Source organism: Tursiops truncatus, chromosome 12, assembly GCF_011762595.2.
Source record: "Tursiops truncatus isolate mTurTru1 chromosome 12, mTurTru1.mat.Y, whole genome shotgun sequence".
NCBI classification, from domain to species: Eukaryota; Metazoa; Chordata; class Mammalia; order Artiodactyla; family Delphinidae; genus Tursiops; species Tursiops truncatus.
The window spans coordinates 82,105,778-82,121,304 of NC_047045.1; the positions used below are offsets into that span (position 1 = coordinate 82,105,778).

Here is a 15,527-nt window from a genome sequence, read left to right on the forward strand (position 1 = left end):
CCTGCCCCGTCTCCTGTGTGAACCTTTGCTTCAGCTGACTTGGTCCTTTCATCGTCCCTCTCACAGGTGCCCAGCCGCGCTGCCCTCTGCCTAGAATCCCTCCCGCATGGTCACTATTTACCAAGATCTCACCCTTCAAAGCCCAGCTCAGTTCCCACCTCCTCCCCAGGCCTTCCCTGGTCATCTCAACTCTTAGGATTGTTGTTTCCTCTGAATCTTCATAGAGCACGTATTGATTACGTCACTTATCAATGTCTCGCATTGGCTGTTTTTTTTTAAAATTTTTATATTTTATCCAGTTTCTGTGACTACAGCATAAATTCAAAAGGGCAAGCACTGGCTTTTGTATCTACACAAAAATCTATCATATATACTGAGATATATATATATCTCCCCATGTACCGATCACTGTATCAATGCTTTGCGGCTCCTTAGGCTCTAGGACACTTCTAGTCACATGATCCTCAATAAATATTTATCGACGATAATGTTAGAAACTAGAGCTCAGAACAATAGCTGCAGATGTCATGTGTAAAAATAAATAACTTCCTTTGGGGGCATTTTTCTAAAGGGGTCACTAATTAACAAGAAACCGTATGGTTTCAGATACAGAGAGCAAATACAGATTCCAAACTCCAATCCCATGAAATTCCTCTTTCCTCTTAAATCCTATTTTCGCTGATAAATCCCTGAGCAAATTTCTCGTGATCAACATAATAGCGTCTCAAGCAGCAGGATTTCTGCGTAGGCGCAGTGACCAAGAAAATACCTGCAAATGAAATCTCTTTCCTCCTCACAGTTTGTTGCACATTCGTCTATGCTTCCTGTCACCAGCTGCTTCCGCGTCAGACTAAACAGGGAAGCTCCCTGGGTATTTACATAGTCATCCAGGGGGTCTCCGAGACCTACAATTGGAAGATAAAAGTGGCACAACTGGTAAATGCATCAACACCATTGTTTAATTCTCATGAATTTGTAAACTATTCGCTTTCCATCAACGAAGTAAAACTGGCTGCTCCATTGGAAGCAGAATGGGCGGCTGTGAATAAAAATGTTTAATTAGGAAAACAGTTCCATGAATAGATGGCACTATGTTAAAAGATCAACTGGATTGTTAGGTTAATAGATTGGAACTATTTATCAACTTCCGTGTTACTACGTTAATGGGTATGAAACGTTAAATAAGAAAAAATTTGATCTGTTTGCTAGTAATTGCATATCATGATGGAACAGTAAGAGACAACCAAGGGCAACTTTTGATGGTGATTTGTCCATCCTTGGGTATAAGTAGAAACTGGAGGCCACTATTCGATTTCCTACAGTGCAACCTTTAGTTGTGGCACTGTCGCTTAAACTGATGGGACAAGCACACTCTGAATGGCTCCGCCACAAGATACAAAAACTTTGGTGAGTTGATGATGTCGAGAATAAATAAGAGCTGGACTAAATCTTGACCACCATACATGGTCATTTTTATACTGGACTTAGTAGAGTGACACCTCACTATTTATTAAAGAGAAATCATTTTTGCCAAGATGATGACAGCTTTCTGGCATTTCTGAGGAAACAACAGCAGAGCCTGGGACAAACAATGGCCTTGATTTTCCTCGGACATAAAATCTGAGGCAAAGAGTCTGTTTGAAGGTCGCTCTGCCCCCTTGCTACTGCAGAGGGTGGCCAGGGATGCCTCAGCCATGTTCCCACCGCAAGGCTACAAAGAGTACTCCTGAGACACGTGGCGCCTGAGACAGCTGTGGCAGCTCTACTCCAAGCCTGGAGACTCAGCCTCTATCCTTTTGGGATGGAACACCAGCCGTTTCCATAGGGTGAGGGGCTAAAAGAGGTTAATTTCATGGAGACAGCCAAGTTTCCTAAAGTTTGCCTAAATGGGATTAGGCAACCTGGCAACTTTGACCACTTTGAGGGGAGGGGTGGAGATCGAAGCCAGGGTGAGCGTGTTGAAGAGCGATCAAGAGAGGCGGTGGGAACAGCAGGGAAGACAAGTCTTTGCAGAAATCTGGCTGTGAAAGGAGCATTTCCTAGAGGCCATATGAAATCTCAGAAGTTTTTAAAAAATTTTTATTGAAATATAGTTGATGTACAATGTTGTGTTACTTTCAGGTGTAGAGCAAAGTGATTCAATTATACATATATATTCTTTTTTAGATTCTCTTCCATTATAGGTTATTACAAGATATTGAGTAGAGTTCCCTGTGCTATACAGTAGGTCCTTGTTGGTTATCTATTTTATATATAGTAGTGTGTATTTGTTACTCCCAACCTCCTAATTTATCCCTCCCCACTCTTTCCCCTTTGGTAACCAGAAGTTTGTTTTCTGTGTCTTTAAGTCTATTTCTGTTTTGTAAATAAGTTCATTTGTATCATTTTTTTAGATTCCACATATAAGGTATATCATAGGATATTTGTCTCTGATTTACTTAGTGTGATCAGCTCTAGGTCCTCTCAGGAATTTTTGAAGATGAGACATTCTAGAGCATGTTTGGGTACTGATGAAAATTATCTAGTAGGAAGGGTCATAAAGGGTCACATCCTCATTCTCAGAAGGGCCATCCCTTAACACCTGAAAACACACACGCCACAAGGGTGCGATGCACGTTCCTAGATTAAGACAAAGCTGTTTGCAGAGCCCACCCTCTCCCTGCCTCTGCTCTTCCTTCCTCGACCTGAGATTCTCCAAACTGGAAGGATGGATGGTTCCATCCTTAAATAGGAAGTTGACTGATGTTGTTTAATACACCAAAAAAGCACTTGATACATGTGTCAAGAGATTATAGATAAATAGATATTTTAGACCCATACCCATGTCGTCATCCTGTATTTTTCTCTCAATTGGTGCTCTCATTTCCAGGAAGAGTTGTGCTTTGGTAAATTCTATAGATCAGGATGTGACTTTAAAAACAAACACAAGAACTCTATAAAGTATATCCTATAAAGACTGAAATTAGATCTTTTGAAGAGTTCTTAGAAAGTAGAGCAGGCCGGGGTGTAAATGATATCAAAACAAGAAAATTTCCATTTTTATCACCCTTTAATTATGTTATGTTAGTATGTTTCATAGCATATAGCTGCTGAGACCCACCTTAGGAGCTGATACACCAAAGAAATATCCTAAAAGAGAATAAATTTTATTCCTTTTACTTTGAAAAGTTTTCCCCCAATAATTTCTTTCTTTAATTCCAGGGAACATGTGACAATGTGGTATAATACACTTTATTTATTGACCAAGAAATATTAGACAAATTTTTTTAGTAACAAAAGTATTTTTATATTCTATGCTGAATGTAGATGTATATTGGTACCAAAACAAGTATATTTTATTAATAATGTAGGTTTGTATTTTTTTAAAATCATGGTAGTGTGTATATGTACACCGTGCTTGTGTGTTTGAAAAAAAAGGCTTTGTGGTTTGTGAAATGCAAACTGCGTTTCCGCCTGTCACTGAGAACAGCTCTAAAAGGAGATTTTTGTTCCTCTCCCTGGTCATTTCAGTGCACTGGAAAGATGAAACACTTCCACGGAAAGACAGAGTAAAGGCCTTCCTTTCAAAAAGAGCTTATGCAAGTCTTTTTTTCCCTAGGTTGGTGAAGACGTATGTTAATCCTGCCACAGAGAAGTCTGTTCTAACATTTGGGTGTGTCCCACTGTATCCAGAGTTCCAGGTCCCGCTTCCCATAGACTAAAATAGAGTGTGCCCAAAAAAATAAAAAATAAAAAAATAATAAAATAGAGTGTGCACCCCTGTGCCACTCCCCACAAACATTTCCCATGAAGACCTCTTTATGCAACTTTCTGCTGTTTCTTCTTTGATATTTCTTTAGATGGCGCCACTAAATTCAAATGCATTCGACTCTGATTTAAAGTACAGCTCGTAAAATTTTATCTGGCTACTTATAAATTGAATTTCAAGTATCTATACATTGTTTATATGAAGAACAACTAACATAATGTATGATTCCGCTTATAGGAAATGTCCACTGGACATATATACACTACCAAGCGTAAGATAGATAGCTAGTGGGAGGCAGCCGCATAGCACAGGGAGATCAGCTTGGTGCTTTGTGACCGCCTGGAGGGGTGAAATAGGGAGGGTGGGAGGGAGGGAGATGCAGGAGGGAGGAGATATGGGAACATATGTATATGTATAACTGATTCACTTTGTTATAAAGCAGAAACGAACACACCACTGTAAAGCAATTATACTCCAATAAAGATGTAAAAAAAAAAAAAGAAAAAGAAATGTCCAAAACAGGCAAATCAGAGGCAGAAAGTAGATTAGTGATCGCCAGGGGCTGGGCGGGGATGGAGGTTAGGGAGGGGGGAGAAGAGGGGTTGGAGGTGACAGCTAAGCGGTGTGGAGTTTATTTGGGGGGGTAATAAAAATGTTCTAAAAGGTACTGTGATAGGTGCATAACTCTGAATACTGAAAACCTTTGGATTGCATGCTTTAAATGGATGAATTGTATAGTATGTGAATTATATCTCAATAAAGCTGTCAAAAAAAAAAAGAACTACAAAGACATGCTTAGAATATTTTAACAAAAGTTTAAGCAAAGTTGAAAAAGTGGGAAGACGCATCAGATTCCTTCTCAGAAAGGCCTGGCTAAAGTCCTGGTTTCTGGGAGTTTGGTCAATAGGCAAATAACGTGATTTTCCTAAGGACAGATTTCCTCATCTATAAAATGGGTATAAATCTACTACAATACCTATGGTATCAGCTAAATAAGCTGGACTTAGTAAAGGACACACACATATGCATGTATGAATAAAAATGTGCCCGGCCTACCTCAGGTATTCAGTGAGATCTGTTGAATTATTGTACGGACATCATCCTGCAGATCGATGCCTGTGATTTCTCCAGGCATAAGAAGCAAACTTATATGTATGGAAAGCCTTCCTTAAGTCATAACAAACAGAGAACAGGTCAACACAACCACAGACTGGTCAAAGAATATGGTCAGAGAGATTTCATTGTTTACATTTGAAAGTCAGAAAAATACGACACCTTAACAAAAATGGTCTACGTTAACCAAACTAAGAACCAGGCAAAGAGACTAACAACTTTTGGGGTTGTTAGCTATCTGGGCTATTTTTTTTTTCTAACTAAAATAACCATCACATGGGCTCCATCTTTTAGACTGAAAACGTCATGCATCATTTTCTCTGCCCACTTGTCTCCAGTATTCCCATGAGGGAAACAAAACATTTCTTGAAGATTTCCTCATTCTTAGATCGTGACCTGGGAATCTCATGAGTCAAAAGCTAATTTCAACAAGTTGCACATGAAACCATCATGGATCTATTTTTAATATATTGCTAGGAAAAAATATATTGATTAAAGTGGAAAAAATCTCCATGTCTTACCTGATTTCAGAAATAAAAGAAGTAGAAGGACCACCTCCATATGTACCATTTTGGAACTGACCAGCAGTGTCCGGAAAACAGTGTGTCCCAATCCCAAGATGTTATTGACTTACATGAGAGGAAATGCACCACAAACAAGATAATCAAACGAGTTAATTATTCTCTCGGAGGCCCATTGCCACTGTGCTCTGAAGTTTTCAAACATTACCTTGACAGGAGGATCTTACAAAATGTTTGAGAGCGGAGTCTGCAATAGATGCTGGGAAGCGGTGGAGGCTGCCCGCCCCCTCGGCTGCCCCACACTGCCTCCTGCTTCCCTCCTTGCCCCCAGCCCATCATCATTCCCACTTACTCTTCTTTCCTTCCCTCTTATTTCACTCTCTTTCTTTTGGGTGAAAAAAAAATTACAACAATAGCTAACATTTGCTGAGGACTTTCCTATGCCAGACCTTCTGCATAGTTTCATCCAACCTTCCAAACAGGCAATATTATTATCATCCCCACTTCAGATGAGGTGACTCAGGCTGAGAAGGTTTAACTTTCCCAAGGTCACTTAGCTCACAAGGGATGAAGCCAATGGACAAAATCTATTTGGCCTCAGATTACAGACTTAAGCTAGAGCATCACTATTAACATCTCCACATTGTACCAGTGTAGAAATCACTACGTAAGTTACAATATTTCATTATTATCAAACTTTATGTCCAATGGACTCATATGGCTTCCATGATTATAGATGATGTTATAAAATGTCGATCTTTTCCCCCAATGAATTCACAGTGCATTATAGTCTCATCCTCATGAAATAAAGCAAGAGTGGGAAAATTAAGTTTAAAGAATGTCTTGATTTTAAGTGTTGATTCTGTACTTTGCCCTGGCTTAAGGCTAGAATGACCAGGTAGTACATGCTTTAAAACTCTTACATGAGTGTTCAATAATATTCAGGAATTGGCTCTATTTTAATTGTGAAAGAAGAACTCAAAACACTCCTCTCTCCATGCTATGAAATTCCTTTCTATAAATTAACCAGCAAAACGTAGAGGTGGGCACCAATCGTCTTGGATGGACCCTCCTGCAGAATTGCCTGGGGTCGAAGTACTGTGTGCAGAATTCACAAGAACAGAATGTGCTGGAGAACAAGATGGTAGCACCATCATGAGGGGCTGGAAGGACCTGGCACATTTCCTGTTTTTCCACCATGTCCCAGCTTTCTCTCCTCCCTCTCACCTAGTGGCCCAGTTTATTCAATGGGACACAAGGTGGAAGCAAGTTGAGAAATCAGTCTTGGGAAGACTTTTTGTCTTAACGTATCTGAAATGTCTCTTAGGGGAATTATGTTGGTGTGTTTCAGAAAATACTTTGGGGGAGAAAACAGGTAATACATGATGTTGCCACTACACGTTTACTTCCACTTAAAGTACTGTAGTACCGCCTCATGGATAAGGCACCTCAGGAACAATGCTATCAGAAATGCTACGTCTACATAAACGTCCTTTTCCTGTTTTGTTTTGTTTTTTTGATATGGATGGTAGTGGTATGCACTTTGCCCCCTTTCCTCTTGGAAGCTTCTAGAATATATTTGGTTCTACAAATGTTATTTTGTTTATTTTTGGCCGCATTGGGTCTTTGTCGCTGCGTGCAGGCTTTCTCTAGCTGCAGCCAGGCGGGGCTACTCTTCCTTGTGGTGCGTGGGCTTCTCATTGCAGTGGCTTCTCTTGTTGCGGAGTACAGGCTCTAGGAACGCGGGCTTCAGTAGTTGCAGCATGCGGGCTCAGGAGTTGTGGCTCGCGGCTCTAGAGCGCAGGTTCACTAGTTGTGGCGCACGGGCTTAGCTGTTTCACGGCATGTGGGATCTTCCCAGACCAGGGGAAGATCGAATCCGTGTCCCCTGCATTGGCAGGCGGATTCTTAACCACTGCGCCACCAGGGAAGCCCCTACAAATGTTATTTTGTGAATGAGGTTGCCCTCCAATGGCCTTCTGACTGTGTATTCTTCACCACCTTCTCAATACATCAGCATCACGAGAACACAGGTAAACACAAAGCAGCGTTTGGCTATTGTGCCCCCTATTCTGCCGTGCGTAAAGAGAAGAGGAAAGAGGAATGTGTTGCTTAGGTGTAGACAGTGTGGGTGGATACAGACTCCCATTACGGCCCTGCCCTACAGGGTTCAGCTTCATAGGTGCAGGGTAGGCACAAAGTGACGGACTATTCTAGGTCGTACGTAGGAATATCCCACACTGGCACTCTCGGGGGGGGGGGGGCGGTTTGGGCAGTGGTTTTGCCCAAGGCTGTAAAGACAATTAATTCAATATAAGTCATTTTCTATTTGAAAGAATGGCAGAAACTGAGGAAAGAGATAAAGATCATCTCGGTATAGTGTTAGCAGGTTGAATAAATTCTGAGATGTGTATTCTCCTTGAGTTCAATTCATTAAATATTTATTGACCAAATAGTAGGTGTTAGATTCTTCTAGGATTAGAGAAAAGGTACAACTCACAATCTCTACCTTCCCCCAGCCTCCTCCTAAAGGAACTGCAGGAAACTTTTGCACCTGAGATGCGTGGAGTCTGCTGCTGCACTTGTAGTGGGCGTTTGTGGGGGCGGGGGGGGGGGGGGGATAAGGACACCAAATAAGCAAGAGGCTCTTCCCAGCATGGGGCCTGCAACCAAGATCCACTCAGGACTCAGGTTCCCACAGGAAGGGAAGAATTAGCTACTTCCTCCTCTCCTGGCATTGAAGTGGTGAATTCCTCGCAAGCACCTTGAACACAAGGTAAGGCCAAGCTCACCAGGGGAGTGGGGTAGAAGCCCCTTTGGTCTCACTTGCACCCACCCTGCAGGTGAGGTGGAAACTGTGGCCATGTGACATCTTCCCAGGTGAGATTGCGTGGACCTCGCGTTGCTGGCCTGATGTCGGCACCTGTCACCTTTCCCCCACTGACTTTCCACCTTCCTGCAGCCCTAGCTCTTCTCAGCCCAGGCTCTGCCATCTGGGAACTGTCATTCTAAGGCAGCTCGTTTCTTTTTAAAAACTTAAAAAAAATTTACTTTATTGAAATATAGTTAATTTACAATGTTGTTAATTTCTACTCTACAGCAAGTCATTTCTTTATCATGAACGTCTCTGAATCTTCCCCGCAAAGACCATGTCATTTCAAAAAAAAACAGCACAAAATTAATTCATCTATTAAGGGCTCAAAGTAAGCCTTCATCATTGCAAAGGTTCATAGCAAGTTTATCTTTGCCCTCAATGCCAATTTGCAGATTGCTTTCACTGTGTGAGTTTATTAGGGCGTATCATCTAGGAACCGTGTTCTCATTCATCTGAAGGTGGTGTACCTTTCTTCTTTCCGCTCAGAAACTTGCCCAGGGAGAGTCCAAAGTTACAGAATTTCTAGATCGGGGAGCCTAAGCCAACCTCTGGCTGATTTCTGGGAGCTCACGAGTAGTGTGAGTGGGACGGGAGAGGCCCTCTCCCCCGCCTCCACGCCCCCCTCCCCAGCCCGGGCAGTTCTTCAGGCCTGATTGACGCCACCGGCTTACCAGCCGCTCCTACACGTCGACCTGAAATCCAGAGGCTGGAGGAGCCCAGGCCTGCCCGTGCCTCCCGGGTGCTCGGGGAGACCCACCACCTCTGCACGCAGGTAAGACACCGGCCAACAGAGGCCGCCGCATCACACCTGGACCCCAAGAAACGACCCCTTCCTCGTCGCCTGTTTATCCGCTGCCAGACCCGCCTCCGGCGGCGGAGGCGGCCGAAGGTCCCCGAGGGAAGCATGGGGTTGGCGGCGTGAGGGACGGGCAGAGTTTCAAGGAAGGTGCGCACTAGCCTGGGCACCATCCTTCAGTAGACGCCTCTTCCGTGCCTTCAGCGCGTCTAGCGCTGCGCTGAGCGCCGAGCGGACGAGAGGAGACTCCCCGCCCTCCGCGAGTTTCCCACGTGACCGGGTGGGGGCGGTGCGCGTCCGCCAGTCGGCCTGTGAGGCAGCGCGGCCAGGCCGTCCCGGAGCGGAGGGACACGCCCTCGGCTGGAGGAGTGAGGACACGCTTCCCGGGGAAGTGAGGCCACGCTTCCCGGGGAAGTGACATCGACCCTAGGTGACAGGCAGGAGGGGTGAGAAGCAGGAGAAGTGTGTTCTGAGCAGAAAGAATGAATGTGCGAAATCGCAGAGGCGAGGGTTCCATCCAGGCGACTGAAAGTCGTTCAGGCTGAAATCGGAAATGATGGAGAAGAGACCGAATCCCATCGACACTGCGGCGAGAACGGCAGGGACCCTTGAAGGGTTTTAAAATGGAAGAGTGGCCTCATCCTTCTGCCTGAAGTGTGGTGAGGGGATCATAAGAAGCCTGGAGGAAGGAGGTGAGAGATGAGAGGTGTCTGAAAGGAGGCAATGGGGACAGAAAACAGGGCTGGATTAGGGAGATGGTTAGAAAGGAGAGTTGACAGGATTTTGTGACTGAAGCTGGTGAGTGAAATCAAGGCTGGGGCCGGCATTTATGTCTTGGGTATATGATAGAGAGCGGTATCTTCACTGAGGAGGAAAGAGTGAGATGAGTTTGCTTGGAGACATGTTATGTTTGGGAACTTGTGGAAGTCCCCAGGTGCCCAGAAGGCAATTGGATATTCGGGTCTAGAGCAGGCGTTGGCAAACTGTAGCCCATCAGGCAGCCTCCTGGTTTTGTAAATAAAGTTATATTGGCACACAGCCTGGCCTGTTCATTTACTGCTGGCTACGGCTGCATGTGCATGAAAATGAGTAGTTGAGTAGATGTGACTGAGGTTGTATGTTGGCCAGCAAGCCCATAAAATATTTACTACCTGGCTTTTTGCAGGAAATGCTTGCCGATTCCTGGTCTAGGGCCCAGGGAAGAGGTTTGGGCTGGAGATGTAGAATCAGGTACATAACGCTGAAACAAGGGACGTGGATGAGGTCACCCTGAGAGGAGAAAAGAAGACCTGAGATGGAACAAGGGAAGTCTTTTTTTCTTCTTCTTTTCTCTCAGTGTTGTGTTAGTTTCTGGTGTACAGCAAAGTGATTCAATTATATATAATATATATATATATTCTTCATATTCTTTTCCATTATAATTTATTACAAGACTTTTTTTTAAGGTTTTTTAAAATTTATTTTATTTTTTTGGCCTTGCCGCACAGCATGTGAGATCTTAGCTCCCCGACCAGGGATTGAACTCACGGCCCCTGCATTGGGAGCGCAGTCTTAACCACTGGACCGCCAGGGAAGTCCCACAAAATACTGAATATAGTTCCCTGTGCTATACAGTATGACCTTGTTGTTTATCTGTTTTATATATAGTAGTGTTTATCTGTTAGTCCCAAACTCCTAATTTATTCCTCTCCCCCTTTCCCCTTTGGTAACCGTAAGTTTGTTTTCTGTGTGTGAGTCTGTTTCTATTTTGTAAATAAGTTCATTTGTATCATATTTTAGATTCCACATACAAGTGGTATCATATGATATTTGTCTTTCTTATTCTGACTTACTTCACTTAGTATGATAAATCTCTAGGCCCATCCATGTTGCTGCAGATGGCATTATTTCATCATTTTTTATGCCTTTTATATATAGATATAAAATATTATATATATATATATATATATATATACACACACACACACACACATATATTACATCTTCTTTATCCATTCCTTAGTCAATGGACGTTTAGGTTGCTTCCACATCTTGGCTATTGTAAATACTGCTGCAGTGAACACTGGGATGCATGTATCTTTTCAAACTATAGTTTTCTCTGGATATATGCCCAAGACTGGGATTGGTGGATCTATCTTTAGTTTTTTAAGGAAACTCCATACTGTTCTCCATAGTGGCTTTACCAATTTACATTCTCACCAACAGTGTACGAGGGTTCCCTTTTCTCCACACCCTTTCCAGGATTTATTGTTTGTAGACTTTTTGATGATGGCCATTCTGACCGGTGTGAGGTGACACCTCATTGTAGTTTTTTTTTAACATCTTCATTGGAGTATAATTGCTTTACAAGGGTGTGTTAGTTTCTGCTTTATAACAAAGTGAATCAGCTATACATATACATATATCCCCATATCTCCTCCCTCTTGCGTCTCCCTCCCACCCCTCTGGGTCATCACAAAGCACCGAGCTGATCTCCCTGTGCTATGCGGCTGCTTCCCACTAGCTATCTGTTTTACATTTGGTAGTGTATATATGTCCATGCCACTCTCTCACTTCCTCCCAGCTTACCCTTCCCCTTCCCCGTGTTCTCAATTCCATTCTCCACATCTGTGTCTTTATTCCTGTCCTGCCCCTAGGTTCTTCCATTTTTCTTATTTTTAGATTCCATATATATGTATTAGCATAGGGTATTTGTTTTTCTCTTTCTGACTTACTTCACTCTGTATGACAGACTCTAGGTCCATCCACCTCACTACAAGTAACTCAATGTGCTTTTCTAAGAATTTGTCCATTTCTTCCAGGTTGTCCGTTTTATTGGCATATAGTTGCTTGTAGTAATCTCTCATGATCCTGTGTATTTCTGCAGTGTCAGTTGTTACTTCTCCTTTTTCATTTCTAATTCTATTGATTTGAGTCTTCTCCCTTTTTTTCTTGATATGTCTGGCTAATGGTTTATCAATTTTGTTTATCTTCTCAAAGAACCAGCTTTCAGTTTTATTGATCTTTGCTATCCTTTCCTTCATTTCTTTTTCATTTATTTCTGATCTGATCTTTATGATTTCTTTCCTTCTGCTAACTTTGGGGGTTTTTGTTCTTCTTTCTCTAATTGCTTTAGGTGTAAGGTTAGGTTGTTTATTTGAGATGTTTCTTGTTTCTTGAGGTAGGATTGTATTGCTATAAACTTCCCTGTTAGAACTGCTTTTGCTGCATCCCAGCAAAAGCAGTTTTGGGTCATTGTGTTTTCATTGTCATTTGTTTCTAGGTATTTTTTGATTTCCTCTTTATTTCTTCAGTGATCTCTTGGTTATTAAGTAGTGTATTGTTTAGCCTCCATGTGTTTGTATTTTTTACAGATTTTTTCCTGTAATTGATATCTAGTCTCATAGCATTGTGGTCGGAAAAGATACTTGACACGATTTCAATTTTCTTAAATTCACCAAGGCTTGATTTGTGACCCAAGATATGATCTCTCCTGGAGAATGTTCCATGAACACTTGAGAAGAAAGTGTATTCTGTTGTTTTTTCATGGAATGTCCTATAAACATCAGTTAAGTCCATCTTGTTTAATGTATCATTTAAAGCTTGTGTTTCCTTATTTATTTTCATTTTGGATGATCTGTCCGTTGGTGAAAGTGGGATGTTAAAGTTCCCTACTATTATTCTGTTACTGTCGATTCCCTTTTATGGATGTTAGCATTCGCCTTATGTATTGAGGTGCTCCTGTGTTGGGTGTATAAATATTTACAATTGTTATATCTTCTCCTTGGATTGATCCCTTGATCATTATGTAGCGTCCTTCTTTGTCTCTTGTAACAGTCTTTATTTTAAAGTCTATTTTGTCTGATATGAGAATTGCTACTCCAGCTTTCTTTTGATTTCCATTTGCATGGAATATCTTTTTCCATCCCCTCACTTTCTGTCTGTATGTGTCCCTAGGTCTACAGTGGGCCTCTTGTAGACAGCATATATATGGGTCGTGTTTTTGTATCCATTCAGCCAGTCTGCGTCTTTAGGTTGGAGCATTTAATCCATTTACTCTTAAGATAGTTATCTATACGTATGTTCCTATTACCATTTTCTTAATTGTTTTGGGTTTGTTATTGTAGGTCTTTTCCTTCTCTTGTGTTTCCTGCCTAGAGAAGTTCCTTTAGCATTTGTTGTAAAGTTGGTTTGGTGGTGCTGAATTCTCTTAGCTTTTGCTTGTTTATAAAGGTTTTCATTTCTCCGTCGAATTTGAATCAGATCCTTGCTGGGTAATCTTGGTTGTAGGTTTTTCCCTTTCATCACTTTAAATATGTCCTGTTATTCTCTTCTGGCTTGCAGAGTTTCTGCTGAAAGATCAGCTGTTAACATTATGGGGATTCCTTTGTATGTTATTTGTTGTTTTTCCCTTGCTGCTTTTAATATTTTTTCTTTGTACTTAATTTTTGATAGTTTGATTAATATGTGTCTTGTCATGTTTCTCCTTGGATTTATCCTGTATGGGACTCTCTGTGCTTCCTGGACTTGATTGACTATTTATTTCCTTTCCCATGTTAGGGACATTTTCAACTATAACCTCTTCTAATATTTTCTCAGTCCCTTTCTTTTTCTCTTCTTCTTCTGGGACCCCTATAATTCAAATGTTGGTGCATTTAATGTTGTCCCAGAGGTCTCTGAGACTGTCCTCAATTCTTTTCATTCTTTTTTCTTTATTCTGCTCTGCAGTAGTTATTTCCACTATTTTATCTTCCAGGTCACTTATCCATTCTTCTTCTCAGTTATTCTGCTACTGATTCCTTCTAGAGATTTAAAATTTCATTTATTGTGTTGTTCATCATTGTTTGTTTGCTCTTTAGTTCTTCTAGGTCCTTGTTAAACGTTTCTTGTATTTTCTCCATTCTATTTCCAAGATTTTGGATCATCTTTACTATCATTACTCTGAATTCTTTTTCAGGTAGGCTGCCTATTTCCTCTGCATTTGTTTGGTCTGGTGGGTTTTTACCTTGCTCCTTCATCTGCTGTGTGTTTCTCTGTCATCTTATTTTGCTTATCTTAATGTGTTTGAGGTCTCCTTTTTGCAGGCTGCATGTTCGTAGTTCCCGTTGTTTTTGGTGTCTGCCCCCAGTGGCTAAGGTTGGTTCAGTGGGTTGTGTAGGCTTCCTGGTGGAGGGGACTGGTGCCTGTGTTCTGGTGGATGAGGCTGGATCTTGTCTTTCTGGTGGGCTGGACCATGTCCAGTGGTGGATTTTGGGGTGTCTGTGACCTTATTATGATTTTAGGCAGTCCCTCTGCTAATGGGTGGGGTTGTGTTCCTGTCTTGCTAGTTGTTTGGCATAGGGTGTCCAGCACTGTAGCTTGCTGGTCGTTGAGTGGAGCTGGGTCTTAGTGTTGAGATGGAGATCTCTGGGAGAGCTTTCGCCATTTGATATTATGTGGAGCCGGGAGGTCTCTGGTGGACCGATGTCCTAACTTGGCTCTCCCATTTCAGAGGCACAGGCCTGACACCTGGCTGGAGCACCAAGACCCTGTCAGCCCCATGGCTTTCGGGAAGTCTAAGGTTTTCTGCCAGCGTTCAGCAGGTGTTCTGTAGGAGTTGTTCCACATGTAGATGTATTTCTGATGTATTTGTGGAGAGGAAGGTGATCTCCACGTCTTACTCCTCTGCCATCTTGAAGGTCTCGCCCTCTCATTGTAGTTTTGATTTGCATTCCCCTAATAATTATCTATGTTGAGCATCTTTTCATGTGCCTATTGGCCATCTGTGTGTCTTATTTGGAGAAATGTCTATTTAGGTCTTCTGCCCATTTTTGATTGGGTTGGTTCTTTTTTTGTTATTGAGTTTTACAAGCTGCTTGTATATTTTGGAAATTAAGCCCTTGTCAGTCGCATCGTTTGCAAATATTTTCTCCCAGTCTGTAGGTTGTCTTTTCATTTTGCTTATGGTTTCCTTTGCTATGCAAAAGCTTTTACATTTAATTAGGTTTAGGTTTAATTAGGTCCCATTTGTTTATTTTGAGTTTATTTCTTTTGCCTTGGAAGACTGACCTAAGAAAACATTGCTACGACTTATGTCAGAGAAAGTTTTGCCAATTTTCTCTTCTAGGAGTTTTATGGTGTCATGTCTTCTATTTAAGTCTTTAAGCCATTTTGAGTCTATTTTTGCATAGCATGTGAGGGAGTGTTCAAGGGAAGTCTTTTGAGGTGACGAACAGTTAGCTGGAGGGGACTGCCAGTAGGGGTTCAAAGAAGCCAAGGAAAGTGAGACTTTTTTTGAAGGTGGGAGTGGTCAGCAGTGCCCAAATGCTTCTGAGAATTCAAGTGAGATGTACCTGTGTGTCCCAGCAGGTGAGAACAAATGAGGTCACAACACCTTGCTCAGCCAAATCTCAATGGCCCAGGCTCCTCACAAAGTCTTCTCTGCCCACCACTCCCACCAAATACATATGAAACCCAGGAAAAGAGCATATTTTATTCAACAAATTCCTGACCCAC

The 15,527-nt window shown here is 42.1% G+C and overlaps 1 protein-coding gene across 4 annotated transcripts in view; it reads right to left on the reverse strand.

The window, feature by feature from the left end:
- PLG (plasminogen) overlaps positions 1-5,431 on the reverse strand; it is a 44,375-nt gene extending 38,944 nt beyond the window's left edge. For all 4 annotated transcript variants that reach the window (XM_073789805.1, XM_019951458.2, XM_019951459.2 and 1 more), the window contains exons 1-2: positions 5,383-5,431; positions 770-905 (exon numbers count right to left, since the gene is read on the reverse strand). In XM_073789805.1, coding sequence (XP_073645906.1) covers positions 770-905; positions 5,383-5,431 — 185 coding nt within the window. The remainder of the gene's footprint in view (positions 1-769; positions 906-5,382) is intronic.
- Between the last annotated feature and the right edge of the window lie 10,096 nt (positions 5,432-15,527).